A 19,835-nucleotide genomic window follows, 5' to 3' on the forward strand; every position below is an offset into this window, starting at 1 on the left:
TGATGTGCCCATAATATGGACACGATTTTGTCATATCACTACCATATTTGGGCATATCATTACCATATTTTGTCACCTCACACGTTTTTGTCAAACTAGTTTGATAGTGTAGTATATTACGTATGTGCCATACGACTACGCAACAAAAAAAACCCTATTACATTAACGATGTTTTTCGGTTCGATTATTGTTTCCTTATTAAGACAATTGACCTCGTTAAATATTCTATAATAGCCTAGCTTTGTATATTAACCTTTTATTTCGTTCTTTTTTTGTTATTAAATTCTATATATGGATGTTTATTATGATTGTTCCAATTCAAGCAATCGCCTACAGCAACAGTGACAATGTTTTCTACTATCTTCTGCTTGACATTTTGTCATATTAATTTCAGATGTGTTTGTCGTTTGAAAGACGGATAGTAGATTCACCTGTTAGAAGGCAAAGAACAATACGTCAAAGCAACTCTAGCTTTGCCGTTAATATATTAACCTAGCTTTTTCTAACATTTTTAAAACAAGATAATAAGAATGTAAATGGATTTGCGAGGGTTAATCGATTTCTTGCACGCATATAAAAGATAGTCGATAGGTGACGTAGTGATGACGTAACTAAGTGCATGTAGTCACGAAGCAGCTAAAAACAAATTTCCTACTTTTTGATAAAATATGGATTTTTGTATTTTACATTGATTGTATCTAAATTAAAGGACATCCGAGTTGTTATGTCTCTATTAACGACTTGTCATTGAACTTAAACATTACATATGTGTGTGTATATATTTTTTTAACAAACACAAAATCAATAAGAGGATAGGCTATGGTACGGTATCACTGCCGTTGTTTTATGATGGCATATTTACGGGCCATGCCTATAGGCCCCGCGGCCGGTCCACTATACACATTATGATTAAACGAAAATAATGTAACATTGCCAAATAATTTAAAAAGGTACGCCCTCTGTATATAACGAACAAATCAATACATATTAGGTAATAAACAAAACGTGTTAATCAGATTAGAACTTACATTTATTGTTTCTCAATTATAATTTGTTTTAGCTGTACATCATAACACGATTAGTATTCTGTATGACAAACAATGTCACAACTAATTTATTATTTTAAAAAATCGGTGGTCTAAAAGTATGAACGCCAGGCTAGTGATCTGGAGGTCGTGGGTTCGAGTCCCACCCGAGAACTACTTGTGAATTTATTCGCAAGTATTCTCAAATTTACTTAGTATGAAGTTACGACAGAGTAGGGAAAAACATCTGACCAATATAATTATTTAAAAAAATAAATTAAAAAGTTATAATGTGAAATTACATAGTTATTTCTGAAAATAATGTTTATGTCATGCATCATGTTGTGTTTAGCCTGAAAGACATTAAAACACACACAATGTCATTTAGCCTACTGTACAACAGATGAGACAAAATACATCATACACGTGATTTTGAGCCCATATCGACGAAACCAACCCACGCTGCTGTTTTTCTTATTATTCACCAAAGTATTTTAACAACATACGTGAAATTAAATTAGACTAATGTTAGAAATACACGAGCTTAATGTGAATGAATAACAACCGTAGAACACATTAAGAGTGATGAACTACAGGACAGGTGTAATATTAAGGCTGTGTTTACATTATTCGGGTTACGTTCCATTTGTATAACACGATCACAGTGCAACCAACTCGTTTGTGATGAAAGAGCCACTTATATTACTTTTTTCATGACTAGAACTGAAATATTACAAAATTAAAATTATCAACAAATTCATGTGTTCTATATGGTTCTATACGACAATCCTTGATATTTATTTCTTGTCGAATAGGTGTGGTATTTAAAACTAATAAATACCCGGACAACAGTTATTTGAAAACAGGACGATAAACAGGTGCAATATCTATACCTGATATGTTTTTATCCTGTATAAATATGTTTTTTTTTTAAATAATAAGTACTGTAAAAAAACAGTGTGAATGTTATACTGAACATTTCAGATAGAGCCTGTGATTACATCTTGAGTGGGTTGGAGTTTGCAACAGAACAAGTGCAAGCTGTACGCATTATATTTAAATATTATATTCTTCAATTTAAACAACCTTGCTTAGACGATGCTGCTTACAGGCCTACTACTATGAGACGCAGATCAATGTGGAATGATCGAACAAATCACGTACTGATCAAGTAAAATCTATCTGCTGTCCTCTATCTGCTGCTAGTGGTGGTGGCTGCAGAAGATGGTGTTGACATCAGCGATATGACAATAACAATGTTGAACATAAATGAGCAGCATTTAAAAAATAATAAATAAAAAATAAAAATAGGTCTATACAAAATTACAAGATATCTTTGAATTAGCTATGCACTCAATTATTTGGAAGAGAAATTAAAATCTGAATACACCAGGTGCTTCTAGACAATTCTGAACGGCTTTAAGTTGGTATTCTAATTTGCATATACACATGTGTTAGTTGTATATAAAGCAGTACAGCGCAGTGGGTTCCATTTATTGTGGATTGGCCGTTGTAGGAAGAGGACCACGACGAAGAAGAGGAGTTAATTGTGGGGAGCCAGGCCAGCTGAACCATCGCTGCTACTACTACTGCAACACTACTCCCTTTCATATCGCCTTGCAACACTACGGAGTTTACACACATTGGGGCGCACACATTGCACACACTGGTGCTGAGGCCCCGGTGTGTGTGAACTCCGTAGTTTTTGTTAAGGCAATGTGAAGGGGCAAAGGATTACCAAACCAGATGTACCAAGGGCCTCCTACCACCACCACCATCACCACCATCACCACTACTACCACTACTACCACCACCACCAAGTCGCTGGGGGCGATAATCCAAAGAAAAACAACGTCTGCCATCCAAGAAAACTACTAGACGTGTTCAACTTGCATTATTACAGTAGTTACTTGCATCTCTAGAGAGGGCAGCATAACGTTAAATATGATTTCATTTTCTGTTTCTTATTTTTTTTAATAAGAGTCTAAATTAAGAGATTTGTTATATTATATATTTTGTGTTTGTATATTATTTCATGTTGTCGTTTTTTTATCCCCTAGACTGTCGATTTTCAGAAGAACTTGACCGTATTACATCAACGACAACATTAATATGCCAACGTATGAATCGCATCTGCTGTATACATTGGTTTAGACGCATTCATACACGGCTACAGTTCTCTTTCATAGGTTTCAAGATGATGGACGCCACTCATCCACTCCAAGCCGGCTCCGCGTAACGGTTAACCGTCGAGATTATCGGCTCCGGCCGCGATCGTGATGGTTAGCGTAACGGCTAGCCGCCACGGTACTCGCCTTCTTTTTGTACACCATTGGTACATTTGTTGGGTAGTTTTTAAGTTTGGGATTTGTTCGTTTGGTAGATAAGTTGGTTTAAGTTTGCATCATACATACATCCATCACACCACACAGCGTACACACGCATTAAAATAATGTTGAGTTTGTGTTTTCCCATTCCCACACCTTGTCCATTATTGCATCCATATGTTTTCTTGTATTCCACTCCTCACTCTGCCCTACTCGTATCTAGTTGCGTTAGGAAGCATGTGTTTCTCTCCACAGGATTTCATTTGTATTTATTAGTTCGTACTGCATTATAGTTTTACATTTCCCGCGTATCTCCACCAGTATGCTGCTTATTTCAACCAGTTTTATTACAACAATATATACCGCGTATTGTCCGTATGCCATGTTCTTGTATCTCCACAGGGTGTTGCTTATTTCTACTACAAGTTTCATTACAACTGTATACTTTGTTTGCCATGCTTTCTCCACAGCATTTATCATCGTATGTGATGTCGTGTATTTAACTCTGATTTTACTGTCGGAACACTTAAAATCGGCTACTAAGAAAACGACTAAAGAAACTGCCGATGTGTTTAATCTCTGTAATGAATGATTTACAGGCGATACAACACAAACGGCTACATTTCTATACTATGAACAAAATATAATCCCAGCCTGTATATATTAAATATGAAAAAATAGATTCCTCAACCCTCTTATAATTAAATTAAGCCTAGCCTCTATAATTGATATGATCACTGATCACTTTCATTCAAAACGTATCATATCCACACAAAAATGAGATATCCAAATTTCATGCAGTAAGGTCATTTTACCATATCTGAAGACCGTATGGAAAGTACTATAGTATCTTACAAAAAAGATGCGCCACCATGTTTTATTTGCGCGATCAAACTTTTCACTCGCCACCCAAAACATGACTATATAATACAACCAGGTTCCCACTAGTTTTGACCAATCACAAGCGATGAATTATTCGAGCTTGTCATTGGTCAACTCACTTGCGTTGCGCGTACGACCTTGCGTTTCGTCTCTAGTGGAAACTACGCTTTAACGGTATTGTAGGCGTCACCGCAAGGAAGATGAACATGATCATTAATCGTATTAATGTATTTGTAACCTCAAAGCCTACATTTACAATTTGATTATCTGCCAACAACGATCAAGTTAGCTAGACTTTTACTTAGATTTGTGAAAGTGAAAGTTTGCTTTGCACGGTCTCTCGGAGGTACGCTTGTAAACAAACTTTCACCAACCAACCAAAAATATAATATTAATATCCATAATTATGCTGTGAATGCTAGTATACAGAAATATACTTCTTACATTTATATTGCGTTTAGCTTTTTTTTTCGACAACCACCATACCAATTTATACACTTAATTCTTCCTAAACGATTGATTTTTTTTAAAGATGTATAATGAAATATTCGTTTGAATTAAAATCCGAAATAAATGAGTACCTAATATATTGCGTTTAGCCAGCCTATTTTTCGACAATCATACCCATACTACTTTGTTTTGTACAAAAACAAGCGGGAAGGGGGTTAAACCAGTAGACCTACGGTAATTCCGAAAAAAGGCGGTTAAACCAATGTCGCGCGGTGTCTGTACAGTTTGTAACACATTCGAATCGTATTATCAACGTTCAGTCGAACTACTAGTCAATGAGTTGTGGTTGTTGTGGGTGATTTGTTGTTGACAGTTATATTGAACATGCAGGTCACGAAATTGTTTTTAATTTACTTATTTAACACTTAATTTTTGTCGCCATTCCTATTTAGAAAAGATGACACTTTTCATCCGAAATTGTGACGCAATAGTGACACAGCGAAGATGCTCCACATCGCAACGAATCACAAATAATGACGTATGCAGAGGGCGGTATGTATGTTTTTATATTGTGTTGTTTTCGATGCATCACCAACAATTATTATCTACATCATGTGAATCGTATATTACCTCCTTGTAAATTAAATTATACATGGAGGCAGGACCAACAGAAGGACGTCGACCATATGCTATTTATTTATGAAATAAAATATTGTAAGAAATTGATTTCGCCACCTACCGCCTTATTATCCCAGGCCTGAATTCTAAAGTTCTGTTGTTATTGGCGTTTCGATTTTTTTCATGTATTATACGTATAAAACGCCATATGTGCCAACATATTTTGTATTATCTATTTACTGATTTCGTTCTAGAACATAGACTATTATCAAGTCATCCTACAGTATAGGCTATATGCGCACTTGTCTTTCATATATAAAGGTTTCTTTCAAAGGCGTAGACATAATTCCCATACGTGTGTCTCTTTATTGTATAAGAGTGTTGAAATCTGTTATTTGTCGCATAGTGCAATAACCTCGAATGTTGTATACTAAAGTCTGTAAAAGTCATGACTTTGTATAATTAAATTATACTTTTGATTCGTCGCTGTGACTAGGTTAGCATACATCTCATAATGAATACACACCTTTGCGTCACTCTGATAACGACGGCTTATAGAAGAATATTTCTCCGCGTCACGCGTCTACGAGTTATTCCATTCCAACACTTTTACACGCGAATCCCAACTTGTCCTAATCGCAAAGGCTTCTGGGATTAAATATAATGTGCAAATGCTTTAAGTAAACTTGTCTTAAAATTGATTTTGCTCTCTCTGAAAAATTGATAATTACAAAAATGTGTGAATTAAAAGGCATGCCCTCCAGTCACCAACATTTTGACGGAGAACGAGCCATTTTAGAGGTCATTGCGACTCATTGTCATCATAAAAGATATCAAAACGTAAGCCACTAACCATTAAATGAGTCATAAAATTAGTTGTGGATTTCAATATTCATTTCATTACTTATTCATTTATATTTAAGAGCTAACTCATTTTCCCTCAGGTGTGACCTAAGAGGATACTAATTAATGTTTTATTAATAAAACAAATTTTATTTTGCGCATATTTAACCTAGCTTGTCAAGAACATACTGTACCTAGACAATCGTTAGGCATATATGAGGGAACTGTTGAAGAATTGCGGGATAGAGCGCCCCAAGCGGTTTGTTATGATTCCATACCTATTTCTATATATTATAATGTGTTCATGTAATGCTGGCTCTAGACGTGCAATTAACGAGTTGCTTGCGTTTGTCCTGGTTGAACACATGTTATGACATGAACTGGTAACTTATTTAAAATAATTGCCAGATACTCCTTAGAATTCCACCAAATGTAACATTTAGACTACTTCAGTTTAACCGTCCAAGACGACATTATCCATGTTGTTATCAAATATTTGCGCCCCATCTCAGATTCGTGGGTTTGGGCACATTTTGGGTTAGCGCTATATTTGAATACTGTTAAGTTAATGATAAGATATCTCTGCGACCTAATTCGATCGTCTCATAGAAATTGGCCAAAAAAAAACACAATCTTAAAAAAAAAATGTTCGTTCTAACAACTCAATTCATCTTTTATTTCGAGTGCTATATTGTACTCTTATGTTAATGTTAAAATATCGATGCAGACAAAAACTGAAATACGTGGTATACGCTTGGTAAACGTCACTTATACCACCGTAGGCATTTAGCTATACTTAAATTCCAACAATATAACAAAATAACAGTGAAATAATGACGCCAATGCTAATTTCTACTTTAAACAAGTCTATTTTTAACGTTTTGCTTTATTCATAAGTACAGCAATAAAACGTGTTTTCAAAACGAAATGACAGTGTTCATTTACAGTCAAATAAATGGATTTTTGTTTAACTTAACGTTGCATGCTAGTCGAAGCTGTCAGATTTTTACAGTTCACAAACTCTTTTATCCTAACCGCTGTATTGCGATGATTTTAAGGCTTTCCAGGCTTTTCTTTTTAACTTGCATTAATATTGAAGATAATTTGTCATGTTTAAGCTGTCGAAATGGTCAAAAGAAACGACTCAATTATTAGATTTGTCTCGAGGTTATTTACTGAAGCGCTGGTTGTGCAAACTGTCAAGAGTGTCTTTGTGTGCGCTCTCATGTTAGATACGGGGCGCCGTTCGGGACATTGTTAATTTTGTGTCACGTGTGCTCGCGGGTTAGACAGTCTGTCAGTATGCTTCAATTATGAACAATGAACAGTTTTTTTGTTGTGTAGTTTTTAGGCTAGACAAGGGAAGTCTGGCACTATAGCAGGCGACATACAGTATGACAATATTTCAAGTAAATATAGGCAAATTCCGTATTACAGTGCCGCATGTGTGTCACATGTGTTCCTGTATCATGGAAGGTTAGGTTATGGTACGCTCCAGTGATGCTGTAACACGGGATTCACCTATGTTGATGTACAAAATTAGATACAGTATACCGAGAATCATTTAGTTGATAACATATGTTCTGTTCAAGCACCATGTCACATTACGTAATAGCTAGAATAATTGACGCACGCAATGCTCATATTATGTTTTACTTAAAATATGTAAAAGCTTTCATCTATGATTACGTCACGTAATTTGCCGTTTTAAAGTATTTACTATAGGTCATTAACCCGTATTCATCTTGGTTTACAATGATATATATGCTTAATAGTTCCATACGTGACAAAATATATCCAAGAGAAGTAAATATTAAGTAGAGAGGACTATCATTTATCTTAAACCACGTCTCTACTCGTATACAATAGCTTCCATAACGAGCCGCATTATAAAAACGCAATATGCACGTGCGCGTCCATAATGACGCGGATATAATATTGTACTCGTACTACGGCAGGGACACGTGCTGTCGAGTCTCGGAGACATTCCGTGTTATCGTTCAAAAATGATATAATCATCGCGTGTACGTCTTTCTCTGCATTTTCATAATTTATTTTCCTAGGCTTTTAATTAAATATGGATATAGAGCATCTTCGTGTAAAATCGTTATGACCATCTTATTGCTTGAAAAAAAAAAGATTTTTGTTCAGGCCTAATCGAATTCAAAATATTGCATAATATTGAATATTGATCAAAATACTTATATAATCATTTTGTCTTGATCTTGATTTCAATGGGAAATTAACTTCTTTTTTGTAGCGGATACAATTTAGGCCTACCCTGCAACGGCTGCTGTCAATACAATGAGAATCACGTCTGTAGGGAGGAAGACAATCCAATTTGAAACAATGCTCGTTTGATTATACTTAGAAAAGGAAGCCAAGAAATAATGACAGTAATTGTCAAACAAGAAATGCTGATCGTTTATTGTATATTTCAAAAAGCCCTATCGGTGTCGTCGGAGATTTTATTTCGCGTGAACGACACGCGCGTGCGTTCAAACTCTGATAATAATTCGTCTTTTGTAGATCATAGGCCTACACAAGTTTATTTCGCGTACGTCGCGCGGGCGTTCAAACTCCAATATCATCAGTGCGTCTTTTGTACACAGGTTTATCCAACGGTGTTGTGGCCTAGCATAGCATAGGCCTATCGCAAGCGTTTATTTTGTGTTATAAATTTATGAATTAAATTGTACCGTTTTGAAAGGCAACAAGATATTCGTCTAATTAAATATTTTTCAATTAATCAGAGTCTCCTCAGGTTTCCCAGACTTGATGGCCAAAGATAGATTATTTTGTAATTCCAGTGATTATAGATCAAGTGGTTTAATATCACTAAGGGGTTCAGTTCTAACGTTTTATTTTAATTATGAATATGGCTACATAGAATTATTCTGATGAATCTCCAATTTACGAACTGTTCCGACAGAGGTGAACGTAAATGAGGAACGTATACCTCCTCGATTACGTTTTCACCTGCTCTTGTTCATGTTTTTGTGTTTGCAAAAAAACAAAATGTATTTATATAATTTTATTTATGAATAATAATTGTACCTGAATGCTTTATTATGATTGTAAATTTATCAGCCTCAAATGAATCGATAATATGAGAGAAAGATAATTAAAAGGAGAGATAAAATGTAAAACAGCATTTGAAATGTGATTATTGCGTTTAGAAGGGATCTGACTAAGATATTATAATGAATTACACGCATTCATTCGGACATTTAATTTATTATTTTTAACAGAGTTAGACAAACAATATTAGGTCCTGTCGCGTACCAGTATGCGCCACGAGACAGGACACAACAATGTGGAATATTGCCAATGTCAATGAAGCAGCTCGAAAACATTGAATTAAGAGGTGTCACGTGACGCGTCAAACAGCTGATTCGGTACAAAAATAACTTTTTGATTGACTTTGTTTGAAATTCTCATAAACACAATTACAGTAATACATAAATGATAAAAAGACAAAATACAAGCTAAAATAAGTAAAATACATAATGCTTTGTATCTCTTTCTCTTTTTTTATTGTATGTATATGTTTCATATGGACAGTTTGTCTGAAATAAAGTTGAATTGAATTGAAGTAATACAAGATTTCAACAGTGTATCATTTTACTCCATTTTACAACGATTTTGAACAAATAAACGAAATGAATAATTGTCCTCGTATAACAAAGTATAGTTAAGCCTGTATTGATATTTTCATAGGAAAAATGTAATGCAATATACAGAAAGAATATTGTTTGTAAGAGGATTGTAAGAGAATGAGGATATTCATTTGCAGACACGGCTTTCACGTCGCTAAATGTTACATTATTTATAGTCTCTTGATTACTATCGAACGAATATTCTGCAAAATATGTAATATTTCCAAAAATAATAATAATGTGCGCTTAAGTAGCAATCGATGTAGACTTGACTCAGCAGAAACAGAAAATTAACAAATCGATAAATAGTTGACAGCAGCAGAAAACAGAAAAATAACGACGAAGATAATAAAAACATTTATTAGACATCTGTCTAACTAGCACGTTAGTTTATTCTCAAGGTCGTTTGTTATCCTTAAAGCGGTCTTAAGTGAAAGTTAGTTAAGTTAGCTTATGCTTTTGAGAATATCGGTGTGTTGAAAGACTTAAGTTGATTCACAGCCACCTGGCTGTTAAGTGACATTATCAAATGACATAGGAAAGTATTAATTATGTTCGTCCTTGTGTAGTTCTAGTTCATGTACGTTTTTACCGGTATCATGTTTAGCTTTGACAACATGTTGGTCAGCTACAAGTTTGCCCTTTCTTACATATAAGTTCATGGTTGATGATTGGTATCTGTAATTTTAAAAAGCTTTTTATAATCGAGTTATTAGTCGAGTTTCCTTTAAATCTGTACTACCCACAACATCTAGTTAAATTTCAAATGTATATTCGATCTTCAATAACTTCAATATAGTTAATTGTCAAGTGTTTAAGAGTATAAGCCAATAATGTTAAACTACATTTTATACATAATTGTGATTCTTTATTAATACAGATAAGACGCACGTTTAAACTATGTATTGTCTGTATAATTCCCGTAATAATAGTAAGACGCAGCGGAAAAGGTACCCATATTAAGTTTGTTTCCCACAATGCAATGACGTAAATTCGCAACGGAAGTGTTGACCAATCACAAGCGACAGTCCTGGTGATCAATCGCGTCGTGATTGGTCAAATTACTTACGTTGCGCTTACTTCTTTTAAGATTCTGGACGTACTGACAGAGTGAAAATGGCTGTAAGCATTAAGCTCTGTCTACACTATCAAACTAGTTTTACCAAGTGTGATGTGCCCATATATGGTAGTGATATGACATCATCATGTTCATATATGGGACATCACATAAAGTTCGATAGTGTAGACAGAGCTTTAAACGTCGTTATCGCATGTTTGTCCAATGGCGGAATTCTTATATTACGAAGTAACGTCAACTTGCATCATACACTTGCATACTGTGTCTCTCTCCTTATGAAATACAAGAATATAAATTAAAATTATCGGATTTAGAAACGATGACAGATCGTATGAATAGCAAGTTATACTCTTAGAGTCACGATACGATCATAATAGAAAGTAATTAGTTAATTCATATTTTATGAACAAAATAGCAAATCAATATTGAGTATTCAAGGTATAAGATGCCGGCCCGAGGCTTTGCACTTTGAGGATGTAAATGTCCTAACTCACCGTGTGTGTGTAGAATAATAATACAACTACAAATCAATTGTTAGTGTTTGTAAATTCATGTATTCATCAGCGATGGATAAATAGTCATTGGTTTTGAAATAAGTTGTGTATTCTGTGGTTTTTCAATGAAAACATGGATATGAACGTAGAAAAGAGGCCCACATTGAAAAGTATAATAATCAATAATAATATAATGATATTTAATAAACCGTAACCCCAAATCATGCAGGTCCCTCCAATAGGGGAGGCTAATTTCGTTCGTTCTTTTCACTAAGAAGTGTCCTTTGAATACAGGTGTCCCCTGAATACAGGTGTCAAAATTAGGGGTTCTCTGTATAACAAATTTATACATAAATATCCAACGAGTTACGGTTATAAAGTACCGTATAATTGCTTGCTATCCGATATAATTTAATTCAAATAATGTAAATCTGATTTTGATATTCAATGCTATTCGTATTTTAAGAACTCTTCATCTTAAAAATTGATTAATTGTGTGAAAGTAATTTTACATTTAGAATCCTTGCTGATGGAATGCAAATTTCTTCTTGATTCACGGCTAGACATCATCACACTTATCGTGACATAGAATGTCAATTCTTTATGTATGAAACCACGATAGGTATAGTCTAATTTATTCCATACAATTATTTAGAAAAACGATTTGTGTGAATGCAGTCTTTTACTTCGATGGTCTTTAGAGGAAAGAGAGGGACGCCCGGTGGTCTTCTACAAGGAATTAATATCACTTGGTAAAACATGTATCAGCCCTACACACTGCCGTGAAATGTAAAGGTTATTGACATATTCCAAACGTTTCCAACTTACTATCCATCCCACGGAAACAATAAACCAATCATAATTAAATAATTTACCTCAAATCAAACCATGGAGAAATTAGACCATTTCTCCATGCTCAAAAAGTAATTGTTTTGTTTGTTTTTTTAAACTTAAAGTTCAATTATTTCAAGTCAAACAAAGAATTTTAAAATAAATTTGTTTTGGAATAGTACATATGCCATTATCGACGCCATTATGACCAAATTTATTATTTATTACATCCTTTGGTAATAATATTACCTCCTTTGGTAGTTAGTATTTCCAATCCATTGATACAACATGAGAGATACGTATCCGGTTTCCAAACGATTGAATTAATACAATCTAAGAAGGGTCAATTAAATCATCTTTTGAAGATGGACCGCCTCGAGGTTTCCTATGTGACCTTGTGGAATTCAAATACTATGCACTTTTAATGATTAGAAATGAATACGTTTTGTCGAAGAAACATAATATAATGTAGATTCATCTCTGGATTAACCTAGAATTAAACAATACCCAATCTTGAAGATAAATAATTTAGAAAAGATTATATCTATAAAATGATAATTAAAATGCTTTTGGAGACATCTCAAATGTAACTACCTTTCGAGTTTCCTTTCGAAAGTTGTGGTATCAACTTGCTGTTAACTTACTAATAGTTCTCAATTGTAATTAGGGCGTCTAGGCCTCCCTGTATTATTGGTGTTTGTTTAATTAAACAAGTCTGTTAAATACGTCTATTAAAACTTCTTTGTAGTGTACGTGCAATCCTTTTAAGTACAAAGTGTTCCACTCATTGTCCTGTTATCTTCTTCCTTCAATCTTTCCACAACTTACCAGTCCGGAAACAATTCAACAAACAAACGAATTGATTTGTGAACTTTATGTTTGCCATCGTCGTACTATTAAACGTCTCATGCTGTTTACTATCATCGTATACTATTAAACTCTGCTGTTTGCTATCATTACTATTAAACTCTGCTGTTTGCTATCATCGTACTATCAAACGTCTCGCGCTGTTTGCTTTTCTTGGCCCTTATGTTTCTTATTTGATTGAAGAAAGTAGTATTATTAGCAGCGTACATTGTCTATTTTGTTTTTTAGTAATAGTAGTAAGAGGTTATTAGAACGACAGATGCTCATTTCCCATGTTTCCGATTTATGTAGAACTTCTAAATTGATAATATTTTGCTTAAAACCATGGTATGATATTCTGCATATACCGTTTGATAAGTTCGAATTAGTTAAATGGATATCAGTTGACAACTACCAAGGGTGTAGGAATTGCGACATTAGCTGCTGCTAATACTGTAGCTAATACTTTAAAGTGTTTTCCAACAAGGTTGTTCTATGTCGGAATTACCAATCTATGTGATTGCATTGGCATTTTTATTCTCCATAAAAACATTAAGTGTAACTCGCTTTACAGTTTCTACTTGTCCTGTCTATCATGTTAATCTTTATCTGCAAGCATGCTACACATATCTTGTGCATTCATATCCTCACATAATCCACCCAATTTAATTATCGCTAAAAGAAGATTTATTTTGTCATTTATTACATTTCAGAATAATCCACATTAATCTGAACATTTAAACGTATGTTTCAATTATACCAGCTACAATTATTTACGATTGATTCATCATTAAATAGATTTAATTATATAATATTATATTTAGCTATCTTGTGATGTGTTATTTTATATTTTAAAACGGTCATTAAAACACGAATATAACGATGGATTGAAAGGTCTTGTTGAACTAGTTTTTACCAGACGACTCACGATATGCTTATAATGTGCCCATATATGGACATGATGATGTCATCTCACTACCATATTTAAGCATATCACTACCATATAGGTCTATGGGCGTATCAGTGTTTCCTCAAACTAGTTTAATAGTGTAGACAGAGCTTTAGAAAAACGTAAACCTTACTGCGATACATCGTTTTTTAGTATATTATAGGTTGAGCATAATATTTTAACGCTGTTTTTACTTATTTTAATTCGTTGTTTATTTCAGGCGTGCTATGGGGCTGATTCAATTAGGAAATATCGTCGCCATGAATTCTACTCATGATAGAGAAATCCCAAATGATCACTATTTTACTTGTTGTTCTTTATTTATTAATATCTAAACATTTTATTAATTTTTTGGGATGGATTATATAAAATATCTGAAATATCTTAGCACAACAGAAATCGAAATATCGCTTAGCATCCTTCCTTATTGGAAATCTCAATATATTTTAAATTAAAATCTAGTTTTGTTTTTGTTGTTGATGATGATGATGATGACGTTTTTGATAATTAAAATCGTTTTCATCATCATGATGATTTTATATGATTTGAAAGCAAGATGTTGTAATCAATTTTATCATATTGTTCTTCACATTTTTAAATTTATTATTTAAAAATACATCCCCTCATATGGATTGTTTTTGTTTGATCGTACATGTATATATTTTTCTTAAACAACAAATTGATTGTCTTAATCATTCTTAGCTTTTAAGATCCCGTATATTGATTTATTCTGCAGCTAGTGATTGTAAACCTAATCCGTCATGTCTATTTTAAACTTATTAATATTAATCGGATATTAAAAGATACGCTGGTTAACACGCGATATCAGTCGATCTTATGAAACAACGGAATATAATAACCACACAGTTGAAACGTACAATCTCTAGTTTTAACCAGCAAGACAGAGCGACTGCAAACAACATCTGGTAAACTGACCCACGGCTTAGCCTTCACTTGTTTCCGTTTGGACGCATCAAAAACAAATTATTGAGGTTTTAACACCTTGATGCTTAAAAAAATAATATGACGGTGGTTTTTTTTCTAATATAAACAATCGACGCACTTTAGAACTTCTTCTGATTGTGTGGAAATCATTCAGTGAAATATTTCCTCCGTGATTCAACATTAGTCCCACGTATTATTCTTATATTCATCTGTAAACTGACAAAACAGATTAGTCGAACCATCCGAGAAAAGGGATGTTTAAACTGGAAGTAGGTTTAAGACAAACCAGATATTTATCAAATGCTCACTGCTACTGTGTGCTGTCATCACAGCTATTCAAACATACAAAATACATTCTATGTTGTAGAACTGTTGGTACTACTTTATTCAGTTGTAATACATTTCACACACCGTACTGTAGTCGTATGTTTGTTTTTAACATGTTATAATACATTTCCAACGTTTATTATTATAGGTGATCATTTAACTTTTGTTTTGGACCTAATGGAATTAAAGTTGACTTCCTATATCGTATCATATAGTTTCTCTTTCAGAATAATGGTCTTATTGTCTTCTTTTGTTATATATAATAAAGAACATTAAATGTGACTGCGGTCATTCACATATAAACACAATTAATACATAGGCATGTTACTTCAATTTAAACATTCACTCTAAATTGTACATATATCAATTTATTTTTATTACACTATTATAATTTATCTTATGCTAACATATAATTAGGTCATTTTATTTCTCTTTGATAATAAACTTTAATTATTTATACAATGTCGTAATTTTATATTCTCACTAATGAATTGAAATGGTACCATTAGATGTGTACAAGATCAGGACAAAGTAAAGGTATTATTTGATGTTGTCAAGTTAGGGCATAACGTAAAGGCTGATTCCCATTAGTACGCAACGCAAGTACGTAATACAGTAATTTGACCAATCACGTGTTGCGTTTACGTCCTTGCGTTCCGTCCTAGTGGGAACCAAGCTTATAATGGACACAACATGGCACCTTCCTTAATAAGTAAATAATGACACGTTTCATTATAACTTGTCGTGTGAATACAATGTTTTCGTTTAGATACCACGGTACTAAAACTGATTGTTCGATAACGTTTTAATCTAATTCTACAACCGAATATGCATTAGATTTATTTAATCGTTTTTCTGTTCGTGTTTGCTGGCGATTTGGCCAAGAAGCACGCTTTAATCGAGCTTCATCTTTTCGAATTTGATCAATTCGTTTGTAATTTTTCAAAATTCTAGGTGGTGTTTGCGGACCAGTGTTTCTAACTTCCTCCTCTGAACTGGAACTATAAAATCCACGATCTGTTGGGGAACCACATCTCCGACATGATACTGATTTTTTTAGTTTTGGGAGTTCTCGTCCATGGAAAGATGGACTTAGTCTGATAGGCCTTTTGCCGATAGGACTACTTTTTTTTACAATAGTATACTCATCAAGTGACTCATATGTATCGTCTTTTTGGTTTTCTGAAAATGGCGGATTAATATCTAATTCAGCATAATCGTCTGTGACAACAATTCCTTGTTCTGTACTTACAGTTCGTCCAAATATTGGTCGACTAATCAGTGGCCTGTTGGCCATGAAGTGCGCGTTGCGTAACCTTTTAAGAGTTTCCATATTTGGTGTTCTTGTACTTTCGACGACGGGAACAACTAGAGGACAACTGTTGGTTTTTGTTAGTGGGTTATGCACATTATCACGGCTTATTTCCTTTTTGTATGAGGGTTTTGGTAAACTACGTCTCGATATATGTTCCCTGTTGTCTTTTAAAGAGTTACTACTACCTTTTGTTAACTTTTGCCATAAAGTTTGTTTTAGTGATGGTCGTAGAGGGCGGTTTACTTGTCTAAGGTCTGTGACCGCATACGCACAGGGTTCAGGGCACTGTTTACGTGTGGGCAGACTATCAGGAAGTTCTTCGTATTCACATGGAGAATCGGCGCTATAATATCCACTATTGCAACAGTCACTTTCTCTCATATCACTAACGACGCAACTTTCTGAATCGCTCTCAAGCACTGCGTACAAATGCTTGTGCGTGTCTTTATCCTTATTTGGAAAAGGGTTACCAATTTCAACGCTGCAATAAACCTCGTCCCTTTCCTCCGCTTCGCGGTCAAGTTTCATATAAACAGGATTATTATTTGTCTCTTCCTGTGGATATTTTTCATCTTCTGATTCTTCATCAGAACAATTATTTAGACACATATAAATTGGTTCATCTTTTTTCTTATCAATAAATTTGTCTTGATTAATGATAAGATCAGGGTACGCGTTTATAACTCGTTGTTTATAATCAATAGTATTACATTCTATGTTTGATTCTATTTCGGTACCAAATGATATTCCACTATCTTCATTATCCGACCTTTTACTTTCACTGGCCATGTCACTCATAACTCCAGTCATTGGAACGCTTTCTTTACACTTTTCATCAAGTTGACGCTGTTTTTCGAGTCGCGAACGCGTTTTCGATCTACGATAACGCATTCCATATGTAATCAAAAGAATAAATAATACTAATGCAACGACACTAACAATAATCATGAAACTTTTGTAAAAGAGTGCATCTTTTCCGTTGACGCCAACTTCAAATGGCGGACCCGGTAAATTATCGTACGCAACCGTTCCTTCAATTGCACTAACGTTAGAATATTGTGTTAAAGTTGTTAAAGTAGGTTTTACAGATGTTGTAAGTATATTGTTCATATCTCCATTTTTATTTTTAGGCAATAAAGTAGCTTTCGTTGTAAGGTCATTCAAGGTCGTTGGTGTGAGTGTACTTTGCGTGGTAGTGTGAGTGGGTTTATAGACTATATATTCTTGTCTGCTCACGTAAAGTATTTCACTAGCATTTCCTGTCAGTCCATCTCGATTTCGAACTATACACGTTACTTTTAACTCATTATCTGTTATATCGAGATCATATATTATCAACTTTCGTTTTCCATCTTTGAATTCCGTTAATTTTCCGGAATTTTCTACAATGTGGTTGTTAATTCGCCATGAAATTACCAAGTCGTTTTCATGTGCGAACACCTTACACGTCAAGATAACGTCATCGCCTGTAAATAAGTTGTTTCGGTGCCAATTTATGTAGACGGGTAAAACTTTACAAATTCGAGGAGTCTCTAGTGCCGGTGTAGTTGCGACACATGTAAAAACACTCTCTGTGAACTTTTTAGTCCCCGGCTGATAAATATTCAAAGAGACATCGTTTGTTTTTCGAGGCGCTCCTATCAATTTTGTTTTTCCATTTGTCCATGCCAGCGAGGCTACTGGATGTCCCCCACGAGACAAGCATATTAATGATACCCGTTGTGAACTTATACTGTATGTTACCTGACATTTAGGTGGTTCAGGCGCAGGCCACATTACCGTCACATAAGCACTTACATAATGTTTATCTCTATATCCATTTTCAAAATATACACAAGCAAATTCTCCATAATCGTCAACGTTTACTCTTTCAATTTTTAAATGATATTCACCTAATTTCTGATTTCCAACGACAGAATATCGAGACTTGATATCACGACCATAAACTCCATACGGGTCAATGTTTCCGTCCATACTGATGTATTCATTGTACCTAGGGTCTCCTAATCTTTCCCAATATAATTTTGACTTTCCTTTGCCAGAGACTGAGCACCGTAAGATGACAGCATCTCCAATGGTTACAGATGTATTCGACGGCTTTTCAATGTATTTAATCGCTTGAACACTGGAAAGAGTGAATACAAACCCTACAAACAATACTGTATACATTGTATACATTGTTGCAACATCAATCCTAAGACAACAAACTTAGATGAATACATTTATCACAGTAACACATAATATCTCCATGCTTTCTCTTCACATCAGTGTAGTTTGGCGTTAACATAGGCAGTAATTCTTTCTCATAGTCTGAACAGATGTTGCAGACGACTTGCCAATAGTCCCTCCTTCCAGGATATTAAGCCAGCCAATCAGCATTCGCGTAGAGTAAACGTCACGCTGTAAACCTTGAAAAGTGCAATAATAGTGTATTGGGAAGTTAATTTTAAATCTCATTTGGATTTCCATGGAGGAAAACAAAACAGGTTGAAACACACAATTGGCGTACACCAACCAAAATAATTATTATGTTAATACAATTGGGTTTTTTTTTTATTGAATCAATTGAAAATCAATTATTTTCATAATTGTTTCTTATTTAACTTATTTGTTTCTTATTTAACTTATTTGTTCCTTATTTTACTTATTTTTCTTATTTTACTTTGTCAACTTCATCATAGTTTACTTGATGCATACAATGATTGAAATAAATGGATAGAAATAAAAATTATTCAGCTTTATGGAAGGCTAATGTCGACAAAGTTAAGCTTTTGTTTTCTTATGAACTTATATGTTTAAATCGTGGAAGAATGAAATTATCACTCTCCTCTGACTGATTAAATTAATCAAAATTTAAAACAATCAGTAATTTAATCAGGGAAGAGTGCACTCTTCCCTGGTTTAATCAATTGTATCATGAATTTAAATATGATAATTTTTTTTTAGTAGTTTTTAAATTCCCAATTTTGGTTTGACGTCGTTGTATGCGCATGTTTATGACAGTTTTTATATCCATGCGTTCGCGTCCGTAATCATGTTGTTAACAAATTATATCGTATAAATGGAGTTAACCAAGTTAATTACTTTTCCACTTTGCATCCATCCTCAACAAAAATGTTAATGCGAATTAGCTGTAATTTGATATCATTCCATTAGGATCTATATATAAAAGTAATAATCATGTTTTCCATTAGTGTAAATTCCACGAGTTGTCATTCCTGATAATCTATGTCCTTTAAATGAACC

The 19,835-nt window shown here is 34.0% G+C and overlaps 1 protein-coding gene across 1 annotated transcript; it reads right to left on the bottom strand.

Moving 5' to 3' along the window:
- Positions 1–15,295: 15,295 nt before the first annotated feature.
- On the bottom strand, positions 15,296–18,868 carry LOC144847413 (uncharacterized). The gene has a single exon (XM_078703760.1). It carries the CDS (start codon positions 18,765–18,767, stop codon positions 16,080–16,082), a length of 2,688 nt encoding a protein of 895 aa, XP_078559886.1. The 5' UTR covers positions 18,768–18,868; the 3' UTR covers positions 15,296–16,079.
- Positions 18,869–19,835: the final 967 nt, after the last annotated feature.

The sequence above is a fragment of the Antedon bifida genome, chromosome 7 (assembly GCF_963402885.1).
Source record: "Antedon bifida chromosome 7, ecAntBifi1.1, whole genome shotgun sequence".
Classification (NCBI taxonomy): domain Eukaryota; kingdom Metazoa; phylum Echinodermata; class Crinoidea; order Comatulida; family Antedonidae; genus Antedon; species Antedon bifida.

What these genes read in the sequence shown, in the direction of transcription:
- LOC144847413 (XM_078703760.1), bottom strand. Translation starts at nt 18,767, where the DNA reads ATGTATACAATGTATACAGTATTGTTTGTAGGGTTTGTATTCACTCTT.